This window comes from Callorhinchus milii, unplaced genomic scaffold (genome assembly GCF_018977255.1).
Source record: "Callorhinchus milii isolate IMCB2004 unplaced genomic scaffold, IMCB_Cmil_1.0 Scaffold1, whole genome shotgun sequence".
NCBI classification, from domain to species: domain Eukaryota; kingdom Metazoa; phylum Chordata; class Chondrichthyes; order Chimaeriformes; family Callorhinchidae; genus Callorhinchus; species Callorhinchus milii.
Genome location: NW_024704742.1, coordinates 34,605,503 through 34,625,701, shown reverse-complemented (window position 1 = coordinate 34,625,701; position 20,199 = coordinate 34,605,503). Strand labels below are relative to the sequence as shown.

General features: G+C 40.1%; 1 protein-coding gene across 1 annotated transcript; it reads right to left on the bottom strand.

Moving 5' to 3' along the window:
- Window positions 1-758: 758 nt before the first annotated feature.
- LOC103180891 (elongation of very long chain fatty acids protein 6) lies at window positions 759-18,009 on the bottom strand (the record flags this gene model as incomplete). Its single annotated transcript, XM_042341080.1, has 3 exons — window positions 759-5,729; window positions 7,339-7,490; window positions 17,870-18,009. Coding segments are annotated over 3 exons (717 nt in total), but the record flags the coding sequence as incomplete, so codon positions are not given.
- Window positions 18,010-20,199: the final 2,190 nt, after the last annotated feature.

Below are 20,199 nucleotides of genomic sequence, written 5' to 3'. Positions count from 1 at the left end.
ACAAGAGCACTTGCGAAATGGCCTTTTTCAAAGTGAACATGATGCAGAGTACAAATGGGACCACGATTGGCTTTCAGTAGGCTGAATAAATGAGTTTGAATCAAAATATGGTGCATCCCCAACAATAATAATAATAATAATAATAATCCTTGCATTTGATATAGCGCTTTTCACGTCAGGAGGACGTCCCAAAGCGCTTCACAGAACACACTGTAAAGTGAATTGACTGTATATTTGTGGGCGAACGCGGCAGCCAATTGCGCACAGCAATGTCCCACAAACAGTCGTAGATTGAAAATGACCAATTTAATTATTGTTTTGGGTTTTTTTTTGGAGGGATTATTATTAGGCGTGTGGAGTAAGGAAACTTGCCCAAGGTTTCGCCCTGCCTGGAATTGAACTCAGGTCTCTCACTTGCAAACAAGTGAGAAACATAATCAAAAATACATTTATTTGCAGTGTTCAGAGAAAAGATTAAGCAGAGATGATTACCCAATTATTTGTGTTGGCTTTACTGCATCATTCATTCGACTGGCTTTTGTTTTTAATGTCATGGGTGATCTGCAACAATATTGAGTTATGAGTTAAAATAAACACCAACAACGATATTTGTTAAAGTTTTGTACATGAATTTATTTAAAAATAGCTGTTGCCACGCAAAATGTACACTTGTTCCAGTGAGCGATCTTGTGGGAGCTGAACACGCTAGTCTCTGGATAATCCTGTCAACCAAACTTGTCTATTCCGATCTTGTCATCTTTCGTCAATCAATTATTGGAAGTTATGAATGCTCAAATATTAGTTTAGTGGTTATTTTGAATCGATGATGCAGATTTAGAGATTCTTTTTAAATTTGTTCTGCTGATTAAAATAACCCTTTCTCTGTAGATTTCCATTGCCCCCGGCAGCCTTTGAGTATACGCCTTAAACACAGTTAAAGCACAACAATTGAATGTTAACAGTACAAACATCATATTAAATTAGCAGTTTTGTGTTTTGTGAAAGTACTATTACCATATGTTGGTAATATTTACGCCCTACACACAACTGGTTATGGAAACAACACGTACATGACAATTAGAAACAGATTACGTATATTAGATAGTGACCCTGAACACCAGACTTGCCTGTCTGAATTATAATACATGGAGCAGGGACTTTGGCACAGTTATAAGAATACATCTTGGATTACAAATGAATGAACCTGTAACTCTTAAATGTAATGCCAGGTATTTGAGCCGTCATGGTTTCAGTGAAGATTTCTAATCGTATTGTAGTCATACCTATAAGTTGTGAATTCTGTGGGTTGGAGTTCCCTTCCTAAATCAAAGAAAAGCAGATACTGAAATTCATGAGTCAAATCAAATCTGGCCTCTCCCTTCTTTCTTGGTTGAAATGGATCTGTTTAAGTCTGGTAAAAAATTTGGAAAAGAAAATGGGAGAGAATAGGGAAGAAAGCAACTCTTGTACTGATGTAAAAATGAAAACAGCATTCATTGTGTTTGCTGAATAACAATGCATTCTTCTGTCCTGCTTTTTTTATCAGCTTACTTTCTGTTACTAGAAGCACATGTAAAAAAAACAAAAAACAGAGCAGGAAGTCTATTGACAAAAGACATGAGCTCAAAATGTTTCAATTTATAACAGTTAAATAAATAGACTCTTACAACTCCTATCATTTGTTAAGGAGTACAGGTGATGCCCCACGTGATTTCCCGACGTGAAAAGCGCTATATCAAATGCAAGGATTATTATTATTATTAAACTAAGATCAATTTGTTTCACAGGATAATATTAAATCCAGTATAACAACAAACATCTTATCTGATTTTAAAAGGAATATTCCAGGTCACATTCTTTTAAAGGAGGTAATACCATAGAAGGAATTCACTTTTTCATTACTGTTCAACAAAATAATTTTTTAACCATCCTTTTATGTTACATCTTCCCAATGTGAAAGGCGCTCTATAAATGCAATTTTGTTGTTGTTGTTTTACTGTGAATAATCCTTGCATCAGATGGAAGTATTATTAGAACTTGGCTGGCATTGACTTTTTAGATTATTTAGTGAAAGCTTTAAAAAGTGATGTTGGCAAAACATTGCATTGGCTACTGTATATTTTCAAATCTCACTCTGGTCAGAAGTTATTCTCATGGATTTTTATTGATCTGACATAAGGTCTCAACATCTCTTTCTGCACGTGTAGTTTTAGGACATGTACAATAGTTTTTCCTAGGATGTACAACCAAGAGATTTTGTCAGGTCGGTGCTCATTTGTTCATTTTTTAAAAAATTTTCTCAAACTGTTGTGTCGCCTAATTTTTTAAAAAAACAGTAAATCATAAGGCTGGAGGAAAACCTAGAAATGGTTAAAACACAATTATAGGACGTAATTATATGTGACACTAACTTTAATAGCCCCATAGTTACAATGAAGTTCAATCAACAATACTAGTGTCTTTATTCCTTTCTTTGGTCCTCAACTTGTAGACTGACGAGCACTCTGAACTCTTAAGACACAGTACCGAATACACAAACATATAGACATACAAGGTATCTGGTAAGAATTCAGGGTCACCAGGTGCTGCGAGATCATAAGACAAGAATCACATTGTAAACTCCTGTATGTAGATCACATGGGAGCTGCAAAATGGGCAGAGGTGTATGAACTGGAGTGAGTCTGAAGACAAGATGTGCAACTAGTGTATTAGCAAAGCCCGCATTTGTCTTGTGCCTCAGGCAGTGTACATCCCATAATATGTATGTGTGTGTACATGCGCTGCTTTTCAATGTGCATACTGTAGGTTGAAATTTTACCAAGTTTTAGTGCGTAAGACCAGATTGTTTCAAAATTATGGAATATTCTCAAATTCACTCTTAATTTTGTAATCGTCTCTTTGTAAGAATTGCAGCAAATCAGTTTCCAAATTAAGATTGTATTTGAGAATTTTCCCCAATTCTGCTGTATGTTACATTTTTAAGACAAAATTGGTTTTACAGATTAAACTACGTGGAATTTCAGGCCATGTAATGTGGATTTAATATAGTACATATCAAAGAAGTTTTTCATCATGTAACATCTTTCAGTTCATTTCCAAACAAAATTTTGAGGGACTGAATTTATTATTCAGGATTATTATACAAGCTTGATTGACTGGAACTGAACACGGGAAGTGAGGAAAGGCATTGCACTATGGTTTCTCAACTTCAATTTGCCTGCTATTAAGAAGTTACTTTTGTTTCCACCAATGTGCCACCTTCTGGCTCTGGATAAATATCTGCATCTCACCAAAAACTATATAAACCATCTGTATTCTTATTTGTCTCAGATGCCATTGTAAGAAGGGAGGTGTCTCTGTTCTTTTGTACATATATAAATGATTTCTTAACTGTATCATTAGGCCCAAAATGTCGAGGCAATTTCTAGGGTTGGATTTTGGCAAAAATTTTTAAAAATGTAAAATCTCTCAAAGAAGCTGTAAACCGGAGTAATACAAAGACCACAAATTATTTCCAGTAACTCTGCATGAATCTATAATCATTAGGCAAGATAAAACAAGCAAAAGCTGTGAGAAGCAGGTGTGATATATTTTTTAAAGTATTTATTATGTGTTACAGCATCAAGGAGTTGAGAATAACACATACTGTCATTTATAGAAAACAGTTCTACTGCACAGGATGTTCTGTGCTTAAACACGCTTACACCATTACAGATTCATGAAACGCTGAATAATTTGTGCTCTCCACTCAGCAGGTTGTATTACTTTGGCTCTTTGCTTAAACAGCCTCCTTCGAATTCCTAAAGACTGAGGTGGGTTAAATCCAAGTGTTCTCACCTGAAATGCTGTCACGATACAAGCTGAATTGGCTTAAGCTGCAAAGTTGCCTTCTCAATTTGAATGTGGTTAAAAGTGTTAAGGTTGAAATAAAAATCAATCTTAAAGCTGCTTTGCCCCCAAATTTATTTACACTGAATCATTTATCAATAAGATCACAATATCAAAAAATATAAGTAAAAATATTTGTAAAAGAATCCCGCAGCTTGTTTTATATAAAGAATTTGGTGGAAGCGCAGTCCTGTTCCCTGCACATATGCTCATCCCATTATTAATTGTGTTAAAAATCTTTCTTTTCAACTATGTAAAGCAGCTGCTGGTTGTTACAGTACTGGAAGTTAGCCCACAACTTTCATTTTAGGAATGTTAAGACAGATAAGAGAAAATCTAGCGAAACATTTAAAAGAAGTGTTTCAGAAACCGTGGCAAATATATCCTTGCAAGCAAGGAAACAATAGAATGAGGGGATGCACATTCTTGGGTGAAGAATCAAGATATATGAGCTGTTTTATTTGAATGGCCATGAACAGTAAGTCAATGCAGAGAGACCACAGCTCTGGAAAAGGGAGGCAGCAAAAGCCTTAAAATTTATCACAGTGATCAATAAAGGTGGAAGTGCACATTTTGGCCCAAACTGACAGCAAATCCTCATGTGGATCACAGTGCTGTAAGGAACAGGAGTGAATTAAGTGAAAAATGAATTGCAAAACGGCAGAGGATTTTGTTTCTTTTCGACAATTTTAAAATGCAATTTTCTTTGGTTAAATCCCCCATCATTATCAGGCAAAGCAGCTTTAATTCAAACGGCGATGCTCACAAGACCGTAAGTTATATATGCAAATGTTCTCCTGCATTACTTACATACAGAGTAAATAAAAATCAGTTGTGGGATCTCTCTAAAGGCAGGCTGGGCTGTTATTACACAAATTATGATCGGGGACAAACCATGGGTCAGGAAACTGCTATCCATTTCATCAATGCAGATCCATTTATTGTTGATGTAATTTTACCGTAACACTTTCTAACTGACTCAGATTAACATTAAAAAATTTAACTTCTTAAAATCATTAATCCTTTTTTTCCTTAAAACTTTTGGTTCTTCTAGCTGCCCCTCAGAAGACCTTCTGATTTAATACTAATTGGCTTAACCCTTTAAGCTCTTTTGCATACCTCACTTAACCCAGTTTTTTTTAAATGCTTTGATCAAAAAATACTTATGTTGCGTCTCAACACCATAGCCCAGATACGTCATCTCACACTTATGACCACCTTTACAAGGAATGTCTTCTTTACTTTTTAAACTGGATTTGAATCTGCCAAGGGTGGTCTCACCCGGAGGCATCATGAGCTCAATGGATTAAACCAAGCTAATGGATACAGGCTGCCATTTTTTTTTTGAAGCACTCAAAACATGTCATTGTGCCATATGACTGATGCCCCTGAGCAGTGGCCTCCAACCAGCCGGATCTAGGCGACCTTCAGTGCTTTCCTGCTGTTGCTCAAATAGGCCTCGTAAAAGAACTGGCAGAAGAGCACAAAGTAGCTGAGGTACATGAGGGAGGACCAGACGATGTTGTGCATGTGGGATGGACACTGGCCTAGCTGCATCCACTCGTACACCAAATAGTTAACAACGCAGCCCATCAGCATCTGTGTGATCTGGGTCATGGTGATGAGCATGGCAAACTTGCGCGAGACTCTGAAGCCAGCCGCCCGCAAAGCATAATAGGAGTACATGACGGCATGGACGCCGTAGTTCATCGTCATGAACCACCCTCCTCCGGCCACCATGTCTTTGTAGGAGTACCAGGAGTACAGCAGCACCGTGATGTGGTGGTACCAGTGCAGGAAGATGAGCTTCTGCTTCCGCAGTATAATGAACATTGTGTCTCCTGGAAGAAGAGGCAAACAGAAAACTCATTTTTACAAACACTTTTCTTTTATACCAGGAGTCTCGGTCTCTTTTTGTAATTCCATGTCTCAGCGAGAAGTTGAACTATTATTAATAAAATAACTTAAAATAACAATCCTTTCATTTCAGGAGGACATCTCAAAGTGCTTCATACGGGCTGGCTCGCCTCTTAATCTGATCATCATAAGAATTGCAGCACATCAGCTTCCATACTAAGATTCAATTTGGGAATTTTCCATAGTTCTGCCCCATATTAACATTTGCCAATCCCATTTAAACATTTTTACATCTTTATGAGGTTCCATCAAAATCACCTTCTCTCAAGACTGAAGAGCGTTAGCTTGTATAGTCATTGTTCACAGCTCATCCCTCTCACCCTCTGCTTATAAACCTCAATTGCATTTTAACATGGAGTAGCTGTGTGTTCTACACATGTCAGATACACCCAGAAACTAATCAACATGCTTAGGAGTATCCAAACTATATTGAGAGTTTCACACGTAGGAAAAAAGGAACAGCAGCAGGCCATTCAGACCCTCAAGCCTGTTCCGCAATTCCATTGGATCATGACCGAATGAATGCGCCACCTGGAATGAATGCCACATAGAAATGTTATCGTGTTTGGAACAGTGTGTGGACTCCCTCTCTTTTTTACCACAAGTCCACCACACTTGGTCGTAGTGAACTTGGGACACAGATATTATCAACACAATAACTATGATTCACTATCAGATTAAATCAAAGAATGAAATGTTTAACTACAGCCTTCGATTGAGTATAATGTTTTGGCAAGGTCATTTAATGAATAAATCCAAGTAGATATAAAGACAGCTTGCATCAGAAACTAAAATGAGAGCTTCTGCCTTTGAACAGCTGGAATACTGCAGTATCAAAAGCTAAACAAGGAGCCTTTAGAGAACCACAGGGAGTGAAGCAGGTAGGTGGTTCTAAGTTTGGAAGGACAATGTCGATTGTACTGAGGCCAAACAAGACCAGACAGTACTAGTTGTACATACTTTGAACAGCTGGAGATCAGACGTCATTGCAGCCTTGATCAGCATGTTGTGTGAAGGCTCCCCCAATGTTCAGAACAAGCCATGTTAGATACTTCTTTTTTAAAACAAAACCCCAGTCTATGATGTCCCCAGGAAGCTCTTTGATACACAGAGACGCAAAAAAAAAGGTATAATAATTCTTGCATTTGATATAACATGTCGTTGATACATCTCAAAGCACTTCACAGACTATATTGTAAAGCGAATTGACTGTGTATTTTGTGGGTGGAACGCAGCAGTCAAGTGTCTCATAAATAGTTGTGGAATGAGTGACCACATTTTTTTTTTTAAGCGATCATTACCCCAGAAAGCAATTTGCCGATCAACTACCAACCGTGTTCCTACTTAATGCTGGGTAAACAGAGGAGTGTGGTTGTCTAACCTGAGAGGTGAGTGTACTAACCACTACGCTATGGGACTCCAAGTTTTGACTTATTCTACACTGTTTCCTTGATACCACTTTACAATAAAGAAAAAAATCATGATTTTGCCCCCAAATTCTGCACGTAGCATAAACCTGTCTTCCACACTCACCTAACTCGGGTGCTTTGCTTAACACAAATGCATACGCCCAGAATTTGCTGATTGGTCCATTGTAGAAACTTTGGTCGCACACCGATTGTTTCAGGCCTCTTGTAGTCAGGATATATACCATGTATGCTCCAGTACGCACAGCACCAATAATACTTTAAAAAAAGAAAGAATAACAGATTATGTGACATCAGATTAACGAAGGTATTTATTTCTGGTGACTGTATTTTATCATTAATACTGAGCTCAGTGATACCCAATTAAAAGTCATCCCTCCCTTTATAGCGTGTCATTCTGCAACTGAAACAAACTGGAACATTTTTCAAAAACATCATCTTTCTAGTGACCCATGTGTGAAATTATCTGCTTTTCTCTGCACTCCAGTTGGGTGAAATGTTTGGCTTCCTCTGACAGTGTAACAAAGGAATATTTGATGGAATAATTTGGAAACTGTTAAGCACAGATTCCACTGCTATATAAATAATGGGACTGGACTACTCAAAAAAAATCAATGCACTGATTTTTTCTTCCATAGTTTCAAGATCTAATATAAAATAATTCATTGCACATTATCCCACATATCCAGAAGCACCTTCAATCCCCAACTCTGAAAAAAATTACTGATTCTTGCAACCATATCAAGTGTCCAAAATGCAGTTTTCAGTTATACCTATTAATCTATGAAAGGTTTTATAGAAGGACAGGCACTTCACTATACAACTCACACCATTTTAATGGGGCAATGGCACCTGAGCATGATCTGTATGGGGTAAGGATGAGGTAGAGGGTGCTGATGCTTGCCCAATAATCTGACTGAAATTTGCTGTTGGTTGGGTAGCCGATTCTGACATAGTTCCTAACTTCGCCCTATTTTTGCACCGAGTTTGCGTGCTAAAAACATATGAATGCAAATGTTTGTGCCCGTGGGTGGCAACATTTACACAAGCTGAAATTTTAAACAAATTTAAATAAGAAGTTTGTCGCTTGCTATTCAAAGGTCATCCGAGTAGGTAAAGAAACTGTAACTGCTGCTCTCCCTCTCCCAAACTTTACACTGTGCTACACCTCAGATAAAAGCCAAGCCTTGCAGGTAATCTCCATGTAGCAGCACTTCATCAAAGCCCAGGGATCAGGCTGTTTATTTTGGTTTCCTGTCCAAGTTAAAAACAATTATTTTCTTTGCAGGAGATAAAGTATCCTGCAGCAAGTGTCAAAATATTACATTCGGAAAAAAGGCCTTGAGCCTTTTTTTTGTTGCTGTGTTGTCCAGTTGATTTTTGTGGTGTCTGTAGAGCTCCTGGGAGTACAGAGTGTGTCTGCAGGACCTGTGTTCAGGTGACACAAGCTGGTTTATCCACAGCAACGACTGCAGCAGCACTCCAACCTGGGGATCTGTGTGTTAGTAAGAGAAGCAAAAACTACACTTTGAGAGTGAAAACTAATGGAAGCGTTCAATTTATTACGTTCAGTTAAGAAGTCGGAATGGGAAATGCTGGACAGAATTGTCATCAGATTGATTCTGCTACCAACTAATTATCAGAGGGAAGAGGGAGTGGAAGAGAGAGAGAGAGAGAGAGAAATGGCCTGAGAATAACGACTGCAAATGGAGAAGCCAAATACACAACACCGGTTTGTAGCTACAGTTAATATATCTTTAATAGTTTCTAGCTACATTATTTATAACATCAAAATGAACTGCTTACCCTAGCAGCCTGTTTTGTGAGACACGTCAGCTGGAATTCTAGAAGCAAGGTAACAGCATATTACTGTACAATGGCATCCTTGAATTAGCACTCATATATATTTATATTTCTGTGTGGCACTATAGTACTATAGCACCAATATGCACAGGGGTGGCATTTAGCAAACTAAACTCACCTAATATCTTGGAACAGGTTAGATAAGGCCAAATAACCATCACATTTATTCTCACTTTGAGACATGATGATTTTGGAAACTCACATTCAGATTCCACATTTGCAAATTTGGATTGACAGTGATGCCTGTCTGTGCATGTTTAAGAGACTCCCACAAAAAAAGTTGCAGGGCTAGTAGAATTGCATTACTGTAGATTTGAGCTCTGAGACAACATACAAAAAACTGGTTTGATTTTAACCAAAGGAACTAATTTATTTTCAAGCACTAAAAACATGCAAAGCTGGGGTGAGAAAACGGCGTTTACAAAAAAACCATCATGCAAATGTTACATCTCTAAAATAATTGCCTATAATATTACTGTCCTTTCCAGTATTGAGTGAGTTGCAAGAGGACTTTGAATATTTGTTTGTTAAAAATTGCTGTCTTTGTGCAATTCAGAACAATTGCGGTTTGTTTTCAGATCATTTGAGGACAATAACTTGGCCGTATCATTTTGCAGTATACTTGCGGAGCTCACTGAACAGCGTCTCTATCTTCTGGTTAGTCACAGCAGCAAATACAGTACTGCACTACTGAACCACATCATTGCCAGACAAAACTCCAACTGACTTCAGCAGAATTCACTAACCTTTGCCCTACAAAAGCCAGGCCACAAAACAGTGAGACAATTCCCTGGCTGAAAGCATTGGGAATTCCTAAATGTCCTTGGGAGGTGATATAGCTAAAATTTCTCTGCAACTGGGTGTTTTATTGATACTGTGGTCTAAAACAACAACAAATTGCATTTATATAATGCTTTTCATGTCAGGAGGACATCCCAAGGGCTAGACAATTGAGGATTTGCATTCAAAGCTGGAGGTTGGATTTGGTAGGGGTTGGAGGTCAAGGAGAGTGAAGATGGGAAGATAACCGAAGGCATGGTCACAGAGGAATGTCTTGAGACGGACTTTCAAGGAGGCGAGAGAAAGGGTGTGGTGAAGGGACTTCAGGATGGAATTCCAAAGAGTGGGGCAGATAGGCTGTTACTATAGAATGCTTGACCATACAGTTGTTATATCCCCATCTTCTTTGTTGTACTAGTTAATGAAAGCATTGTAGAAAATGAGGTCGCTCTCGATGAAAAAAAGCAAACCTTTGTCATCACATCAATTAGCAGCAAAAGGGAATAAAATTCTCCGGTGGGGAATTGTGACCAAAGAATTCTTACGCAGAAAAACAATTGCTCAACTTCATGAGATTTTGGAAATGGCACAAGTTGCCTATATAGATATTTAACACATTTGATGCTATTACTGGTTAAAAAAAAATGCTATTTTTTGGCTGCCAGAAATGTGTTGATCACGGTGAGATGAGATGTCAGTGCTGGAAAATGGAACATCAACACACCAGGGTATTTTAGCCATTTTTACACTTTATCTGAGGGCCTCAATTCAGCTTCATATGTCTCCACCCCAGATTCCTCCAAGCCAGCATCCCACTTGGACCATCATTACATTTTCATAATGGGAGCAGAGATTCTTTCCACTCGGCTCCTGTTAACCCTACAAGCCAAAGCTCTGACTGGTAAGGTGGTCATCGCTGACAAGCAGTGGGACGTTTGCCAGACTGTACTCTCAATGGCGAGCTATGCAGTTTTACCTGGTTAAATTCCAGCAATTCCCTACACGCAGTTTGGGGTCCCCAAGCCTTGGCTCTTACTAATACTCGCCGAACTTAATTAAGCAGCGTGCATCCCTCCAGGGAGAGAATGTGCATTCCATTCCAGACGCAGGATATTTTTTCATATATTTAGGTTATGGCCGTTAATAAGGATCGAAGTCCCACTAGTTTGTCATTAACTATAGTGATTATTAGATTTTACATTTTTTTGCTATTTATACATGTGCGTGCAAAGAAAACACATAAAGCCAAGAGATGCCAACATTAATCAAAATCAACAACAGCCTACAATCTATCATCGTAGAGGACATAGCGGATTTTCTACACTAATTGGAACTGTCCACATTGTGGATAAGCAAACAGTGTAGATAATTGGATATCACGCAAAATGCAAACTGGCTACAATGTGAATTAAAAAATTGCAACATCAGGAGTTTATATTGTGACTGTAGTACCATACATATCCCTCTCTCACACTTTTTTCAGTCATTCTGTTTCACTCAGTCTTCTTCTCACTCTCACTTTGCCTTTCTCTCTCTCTGAGACTCTCTAACCTTCTATCTCTTTCTGATCCTAATCCTACACTGTACAAACGTATAAAGACTTACCTTTACGTGACTTACCTTCACGCCACAGGAACAAAATATACTGGTAGTGTGGATGTACAAGAATGACTAAATCTCATTGCTAGCAACCTCACTCACTTAGCTCTGTGTCCACTGTATGCATTAAAGGTGGATGTAGATCCGGATAAATGGACATGGAGATAAATGGCATTCTTCAGTAGTTCTGAATTCTCCAACAATCTGTCCATCTGTTACAAAATATTCAAACTAACCACCCATCAGTTACATCCCAGCAGTTACAGAACCTCGTTTCATTCAAAATGTTATGCAATGTAATAGTCTTCCTCTCTTTCACTCCCTTTCTCTCTCCTATGCTTTCCATTTCTTTCTTTTATGGGCTGTTTACCATCACTCATCCTCCAGCAGTGAAATGGGATCATCGGAGCTTTATGAGTACCATCTGTGTTTTGCTCTCATCGGAAGGATGTCTCAAAGCAGAATCACGGTTAAACTTCTCATCCGAAAGATGGTACCTCCAGCCTAGACTGTGAGTTTAAAGTCCCGACATGGGTCTTCAAACCCACAACTTTCTGACTCAAGAGACGAGAGTGCTGTCAACAGAGTTAGGCTGACAGGACTCTGACAGTGGCCAAAATAGGTATAAATCGAGGAGGGCATCCTGGCTACCCCCAGCCCAGCTCCACCAAACAGAAGACTCAAAAAGGAGAAGAAAGAGGTTAGTTTGACAGCAGCTATCTGCCTTCAGACGTCTGCCTTTCAAGGTGAACTGAGGAAGAATGAAGAATGAGGACATTCCAGTTCCCAAGAGGTGTATGAGCAATTCAGAAGAAAACCAACCATCTGCCAAAGCCCACTCCTGAAATTGCTTCTCGTACACAGGCTACATTTAGGTTGGATTACATAACCATGTGCAGCCCACATTCATATTTAAGTCCTAACAAAAACGCAGATACCGTTAAGCATAAGGGACCGTAAAATATCCCGCTGAAAAAATTGAGCCGCTCCATTTATTGTGCGAGGAAAACAAATACATTGACATTTCGTTTCCACCCTCACTCCTGAATAGAAAGCCCCAAAACAATGACCTACATGTGCGATTTAAAGAATAAGTGCAAGAACATGAATGTTTCAATTATAGCCCGAAAGCTTTAAGTAGGCAGGGCTTGATATTAATATTAAGTAGCATATTATTGCTACTGGCTATAACTGTCACTAGTGATTTCTCCAACAACATTGTATCTTGCTAGATTTTCAAACCACAGGGAAAACATATTGGGTGGTGAGATGGGTGGGAGTGGAGAAGAACCGAAGAAGAGATCAGCATTGTGGCTGATCCATTTTGTTGTAATTTTACAAATATCAGACTTCCCAATAGCAAGTTCTCCCTCTGAATCCCAGGCTCAACTACAACAATTTTTCATCCTACACAGCACCGTCTCAAAGCTCTTCAAGGAGGTGACTGGGAGCCTAAGCTGGGACTCGGGAAGGCATGGGGGACGGGAATATGATCAAAAACTGTCGAAAAAAGGGATATTATAGGTGGGAAGGAAAAGGCAAGGAAGTGGGACTGTGGGAAGCAATTCCAGAGAGCAGAAGCTGAATTGCTAAAAGCTCGCCCACCAATGATAGGGCAGGGTTGGCCTGTGTTTGCTGAGCAGAAGTGAATGACCGCTTTATCTGGGGTGTTGGTGGCCAGGATACCTGGAGAAACTCCCTTTTGTTTTTAGTCCCATGGTTTCTTTAACATCCACCTGAACAGGCAAACCAGATCTCAGTTTAATTTCTCATTCAACCTGTGGCACCCTATCAATGCAGCACTCTCCAACACTGCAAAAGAAGGTCAGCCTAGACTGAGCTCAAAGTCCCTGTGTAGGGTGTGAACTGAAAGGCAAGAGAGCTGCCAATTGAGCCAGTTCCACACTTAATTTCTAACCATTCATTTCCATCCATACTGGATTTGATAATCTGCTTATAACATTGAAACATGTCGAAGCTCTTTAGAGGAATTGCAATAAAATGTAGTGACTGCACAGTGGAGGCTCTCTATATCCAGGTAGTTGGGATCCATAAGATCCCACCCAGTTTGAGCTATGACAAGGCCATAATGCTAGTTTCACTAACCTAATGACCCAGAATTCGTCCATTTCAGTGGAAGAGTTGACTGGCACGCAGTAAGCGAATGGGCCGGTTAGACAATGAATGTGGTACACAATCTAATGGTGGTGTATCTAAACCAGCACTATGGAAAATGTGTTATAACACCCCTGCATTGTATTTATAAGCAAACTGCAACCAATTTACACATAGCAAAGTCTAAAAAACAACTGTGAAGTATTAACTGCCTCATGATCATCTCCTTTTTTTAGGTTTTTCTTTGCAGTTATACAAATCTTTTGCAAATCGAGGAGCCTCTAATTCCTGGTTTGGACTTTTCTTGAAGTGGTCTGAACCAGATTCTGCCAGATTTCCATTGCTTAGTGGCTCACCAGTAATTTGTGACACCAGTTAAACAGGTTATTCACACTGATCCAGCAGCAATCAGGCAGTAATCTCTTGGTATTATCATAACTGCGGATCATGCTTAAAATGAACTGCAGGTACTTTCTACACTTCATCATTTCCAAAGTAAAAAAATAATAACTCTTGTGTTTGATATAGCTCCTTTCACGTCAGAAGGACGTCTCAAAACACTCTACCAGGATTGATTCCGACTGTGGAGTGGAGTGACTGTGCATTTGTAGGCAAATGCATAGTCCAATTGCACACAGCAATACCCCACAAACAAGCGTGGAGTAAGTAACCAATTTTACTTTGGGGGATTGTTGCTCAGGACACTGGCGAAACTGCCCTCTCTTTTCGAGTTTTGCCATGGGATCTTCAACATCCACCCAAACAGGCAGACAGGACCTCAGTCTAACATTTCATCCGAAGCACTAAACCTCCGACATTGCGATGCAGTATCAGTTTAGACAAGGGGACTTCATGTCCCAACTTGGGGCTTGAACCCACAACCTTCTGACTCAGAAATTAAGAGTTCTACCACTGAGCCAGACTTTGAGTCATTTGGGATCCAATTAGATGTCTCCTGAATTCCCTGCTCCTAGACTCAAGAATAGTTTGAAAAGGAAGTAAAGACTCATTTTATTTTAAAAAACAAAAGTTTTAAAGGTAGAAAATGTTTTAAAAATAACAAAACATCTGTGCATTTGGTATAAGGTCTTTCAGGTCTGGAGGACGTCTCAAAGTGCTTTACAGGATTTACTATAGTGTAGAAACTGTATTTGTAAGCAAATGCAGCGGCCAATTTTTGCACAGCAATGTTCTGTATCTCACATATTCGTGAAGTTAATGACCAGTTTTATCTGGGATATTATCAGCCAGAACACTCGGAAAAACCTTTCAATACTAGCATGGGATGGGATAATTCCTTTAAATCTTGACCATCCACCTGAACAAGCAGACTGGACCTTCACTTAATATATCATCTGAGGTACAGTACCACCAACAATAACAGTGCTTCCTTCCACTGCACTGCCCTGGAGTGTCAACATAGACTGTGAGCAAAAAGTCCCGATGTGGGGCTTGAACCCGCACATTTCCAACTCAGAAGTGAGTGTTACCAACTGAGTCAGGCTAACACCTAAAGGTTCAATTAGCAATAAGATTCAAGAAGGATAGAACCATAGAAATTTACAGCACAGAAGAAGGCCATTCAGCTCATTGCATCTGTGCTGCCTCTTTTAAAAAGTCATCCTTTGTTTCGCCCCTTCCTTTGACTCGTTCAAGGCCTGTCTCAAGACTTTCCTCTTTGACCGTACCTTCAGTTATCCTCTGATCCCAACCCCCTTGCCCTTCACCCCTCTTGAATCCAACCCCCAGCTTGGGTGCAAAGCTTTGACTGTCCAGAGCCTTGGGATGTGCTCCTGACATGAAAGGTGCTCTAAAAATATAATTTGTTGTTGTTGGCACATTCATGCCATGTCCTGCTCTGCCTTCCCTCACCTCCGTAATATTGCCTGGCTCTGCCACTGTAACATACTGCAGGCCACCAAGACCCTCATACATGCATTCATAACACCCAGGCTTGACTACGCAAACTCCTTGCTTGTCGGTCTCCCCAACTCCTCCCTCCATAGGCTGCAGATCACCCAGAATTCTGCAGCCCGTGTCCTCTCCTACACCAGGCTCTGCACCCTATCAGCCCCATCCTCGCCCGACTCCTGGCTTCCCATTACACAGAGGATACAGTTCAAAATCCTGGTCCTAACCTTCAAACCCCTCATTGGCCTTGTTCACCCCTTCCTCTGCAACCTTCTAACCCCACCATCCTGTTTGCTCCCTCCACTCAGCAGGCTCCGGCCTGCTTCATGTCCCCCACCTCGCCTGCCCCACCATTGTCCTGCGAGCCTTCTGCCACTCTGCCCACACCCTCTGGAATCCATCCCGCAGTTTCTCCACTCTCTTGCCTCCTTTAAGACCCTCCTCTTCGACCGTGCCTTCGATCACCCTCCTTACTCCCCTGCCCTTCACCCTCACTGATCCCAATCCCCAGCTCGGGTCCAAAACACTGATTGTGCAGCACCTTGGGACATCCTCCCGACATGAAAATAGCCGTACAAATATAATTTTGCTGTTGTTGTTAAGTAGCGATTCAGTCACTAAGAAAATCCTGGTGGAATCTGGTAGTAAATCATTTAAACCCAATTGTGAGATCCCTGCTTTAAAGCACTGGAGTTGGCTGGGATATCCTGCTGGTTACCAATAACTGGATTCACCGTCAGTGAATGAGATGCCACCAGTGAATACTATTGTAAAATACTACATATTAGATCCCATTATTACAGAAGCACCACAGTCGTGACATACTGGAAGTAAAAAAACAATAAAATACCACCGCTGGCTTTGATGCTACAAGTTTTTTTTTTTCAGTTTTGTTTTCGTTAAGTGCAGAATGAATGCTCCAATATAATAAGCAGCAATGGATAGTGTAGCCAGGGAATCGATTGCTGATAACTGTACCACAGTGCTGTCAAATTTTTTATCAAATCAAAGCACCTCTCGGCTGGACTACTCCAACGCCCTCCTCGCCGGTCTCCCATCCACTCCCATACATAAAATCCAGATCATTCAAAACTCTGCCACTGGCATTCTCACCCGCACCAAACTCCGCTCCCCGATTACCCCAGTCCTTGCCAGACTGCACTGGCTGCCTATCCCAGAAAGGATCGACTTCAAGATCTTACCCTTGTATTCAAGTCCCTGCACTCCTCTGCACCCCCCTATCTCTCTGACCTCCTCTCTCCTCAAAACAGTACCTGTTGCCTTCGTTCCTCCGGGTCTGGCCTCCTCCTCGTCCACCGAGTCCTCCGCTCAACCCTCGGTGGCCGTGCCTTCAGCCACTATGCCCTGAGGCTCTGGAACTCCCTTCCTCAATCCCTTCGCCTCACCCCCGCCCTTCCTATTTTCAGGTCCCTGCTGAAGACCATTCTTTTCAACCACGCCTTTGGTCACCTTCCTCCCCCTCCCCCTGGCTCAGTCCCGGGATCCGTTACTGTGAAGTGCTCTGAGACGCCGTCCGGCGTGGAGGGCGCTATATAAATCCAAGTTGTTGTTGTTGTTGTCAAATTTCTGTTATCAAATCAAGGCCCAAAGACCAAAAGTTCCACTCAGTCTTAGCCTGCGAGACCATTTTGCCTTAAAATGTAAGATTGTGCACTTTAGACATCTCTTTTGGTCATATACTGTTGCTAATCCTTAAACCCAGGCTTATAGTTGAGGGAAGGGCAGTGTGTCTTAACAGCACTGTACTCAATTAAAGTTGAGATCAGCACATTTACAATGCATTTGCCTTGGAAACAGAAGCCTTGGAGACAGAGACAGAGAGAGAGAGAGAGAGAGAGAGAGAGGAGAGAAAAAAGACCGACATGCTGAAACACCTGGCAGCAGAAATAATTAAAGTCAAGGGATTTAAAAAGAGTGTTGTTTCCGTTTTGTAGCTCTATATTACTTACCTAGTCCTTCATCGGGACAAATTAAAACAGGTCACTAAAAAAAATGCTGAGGTGAGGATATCTCAAATAAAAGCAATTTAAATTTTGACTCACCACTCTGGGCATCTCACAAATAAGTTGACTTTAATATTGTTCTAATCATCATTACTTTTATACTTGGTTAAGTCATTCTTTTCAGCTACTGTCACTGAAACTAGTACTATTGAAAAAGCACCTGTATTCTGTAAGTTGAGAGGCCAAAGGGAACTGTAAAATGACAATTGGAGAACAGAAAAGGCATTGCAAATGTCAAAAATGGCAATAATGTCCAACCTAGGTTAAACTGCTTTAGAATTACATCAAAGAGGCACATGCTTTTCCCATCACTGAGGCACAGCACAGAAGGTAAGGAGCACCTACCTAAATACAGCAAGGCTCAGCGACCACAGCACCAGGGGTTTTCTCAGTTCAAACTTCTCTCGTTGTTTCATCATATGCCGACCACCAAATATAAATGCAGCGTATAGCGCTGAATACAAGAAAGATTTCTTCCTGGAAGACAGCAATACAAAATGGCAAAGTTACTAAAACATTTTTTATTAAACATTTATTACTTCTGCAAACGTGATTTATGTAAGATGAAGTGGTTTAGAATGAGGTACTTTAAAACGTTATTAAGTTATTTTTTCCTTTGAGGATTTAATTGAGAGTTCCTTACCTAATGTTAAATTTTTTAATTCGTTAAATTTTTTAACATTATAAAATATCTAAAAAATGAAGAGGTTATGCAAAAAAATCCATTGATATTTCATTAACTATTTGTTTGATAATCAGCTTGCTTCCTGATGGAGTATTCCTAAAACGGTAGTGACTGTACTTACAAAGAGTTAAACTATTATAAAATTGTTGAGTCATTATTGTTGACAGCCATACAGAGGGATTCCCCCACACAGATACATACACAGACACATGCCTACACACACATTTATACAAAGACAAACAAAAACAGACATATTCACATACCTCTACAGATACACTCACAAATAATAATAATAATCCTTGCATTTGATATAGCGCTTTTCATGTCTTCTCGACGTCTCAAAGCGCTTCACAGAATATACTGTAAAGTGAATTGACTGTATATTTGTGGGCGAAACGCGGCAGCCAATTGCGCACAGCAGTGTCCCACAAACAGTCGTGGATTGAAAATGATTAATTTATTATTGTTTTGTTTTGGAGGGATTATCATTAGGTGTGTGGAGTAAGCAAACTTGCCCAAGGTTTCAATTCACTTTACAGTATATGCTGTGAAGCGCTTTGAGATGTCTCGAAGACATGATAAGAGGCTATATCAAATGAAAGGATTATTATTATATATTATTTATACACAGAAAGACACCAACACACACAGCTGTTATCAGTTAGATTCAATTCAATGGACAAACTGACTTTATGAAAATGCCCCCCCCAAAAAAAATTGAAGATCCATGTTCATATTTGTAAACATCAACAAAAGCAACAGAATTGTGGGCCCTTCTGCACAAATCCACTATTAAGTCTATCCCATGATCTCCCTCCTCCTCCCCCTGGTCAAAATCACAGTTCTAGATATAAATAATGCAATGTTCATCTCACTCCCCCGTTTAATACACTTGTGTTACCAAGCCAAGCTATTTCTCTTACTGAGGTGACAATTCTCACACACGCAAACTCATGAGCCCAAGATTCCCACCAGTATCTGAGTTGGTTAATATTAAGATCTCACAGTAGCAAGGGAAGAATTCACTTAGTAAACTGGGATAAAATAAAGTCAGCCCTCACTACATGAACCAGTTACACCCAGTGACACTGAGAATAAAAAAATGCAAGCAGCAACAACCATCAATTACTTTTGACACTGAACACATCAAAGGTTATTTCATAATTTATTTAAACACTACCTTGGGAATCACAGAAGAAGCAGGTTATAAAAATGAGGCTTTAATTTCCCTTCTTTCTCTCCTATATAAGTCATCAATTGGTAAGCATCAATTCTTGCTGGTGTGCACTTCTAGGGTTGATGACAGTCCTCTACAACCCAGCCTGAGAGTCCATTCCTAGTTTGTGAGCAGAACTTTTCAATCTCGAAAGGTATTACAGCTGAGGTTGACCCTGGCCCCCCCACCCTATCCATTGTGCAGAGACTTTCCAGGGATTAATAAGCAGCATTCTGGAGCAGGAATGGAGTCTAATTTCTTCTTCTGCTTAATTCGAGGACATCAAAGCCACTTTTAATGGCTCTAGAACTGGTCCAGGTCAGGTCGGCATCAGTTGTCTCAGCACAATTCATGGATCAAACTCTCTGGTCTGCGTGGTTTAATGCTACACTGGGCATTGTCTTTATCATTTGGGGTTATTGGGGCAAGGCCAAGTGGGAATTTATAGTGGAGGAGTTTTGAAAGAGCTGAACATTATTGGTGCTAAATCAATAAACTTTATGAAAACTTGAAATAATTAGATGTTATATTATGAACTTGTGTTTCACGCATTAAAGGTGTCTGCTTAGCTCAGTTGGTAAAACTGTACTCTCACCTGTGAGTCAGAAGGTTGTGGGCTCAGGCTCCATATTGGGACATTGAGCTCACATTGTAGGTTGACACTCCAGTGTAGAGCAGAGGGAGTGCTGCATTCTCAGAAGTACCGTCCTTCAGACGAGATGTTAAATCAAAGTCCTGTCTGTCTACCTACCTTTCTATGTGGATGTTAAAGAT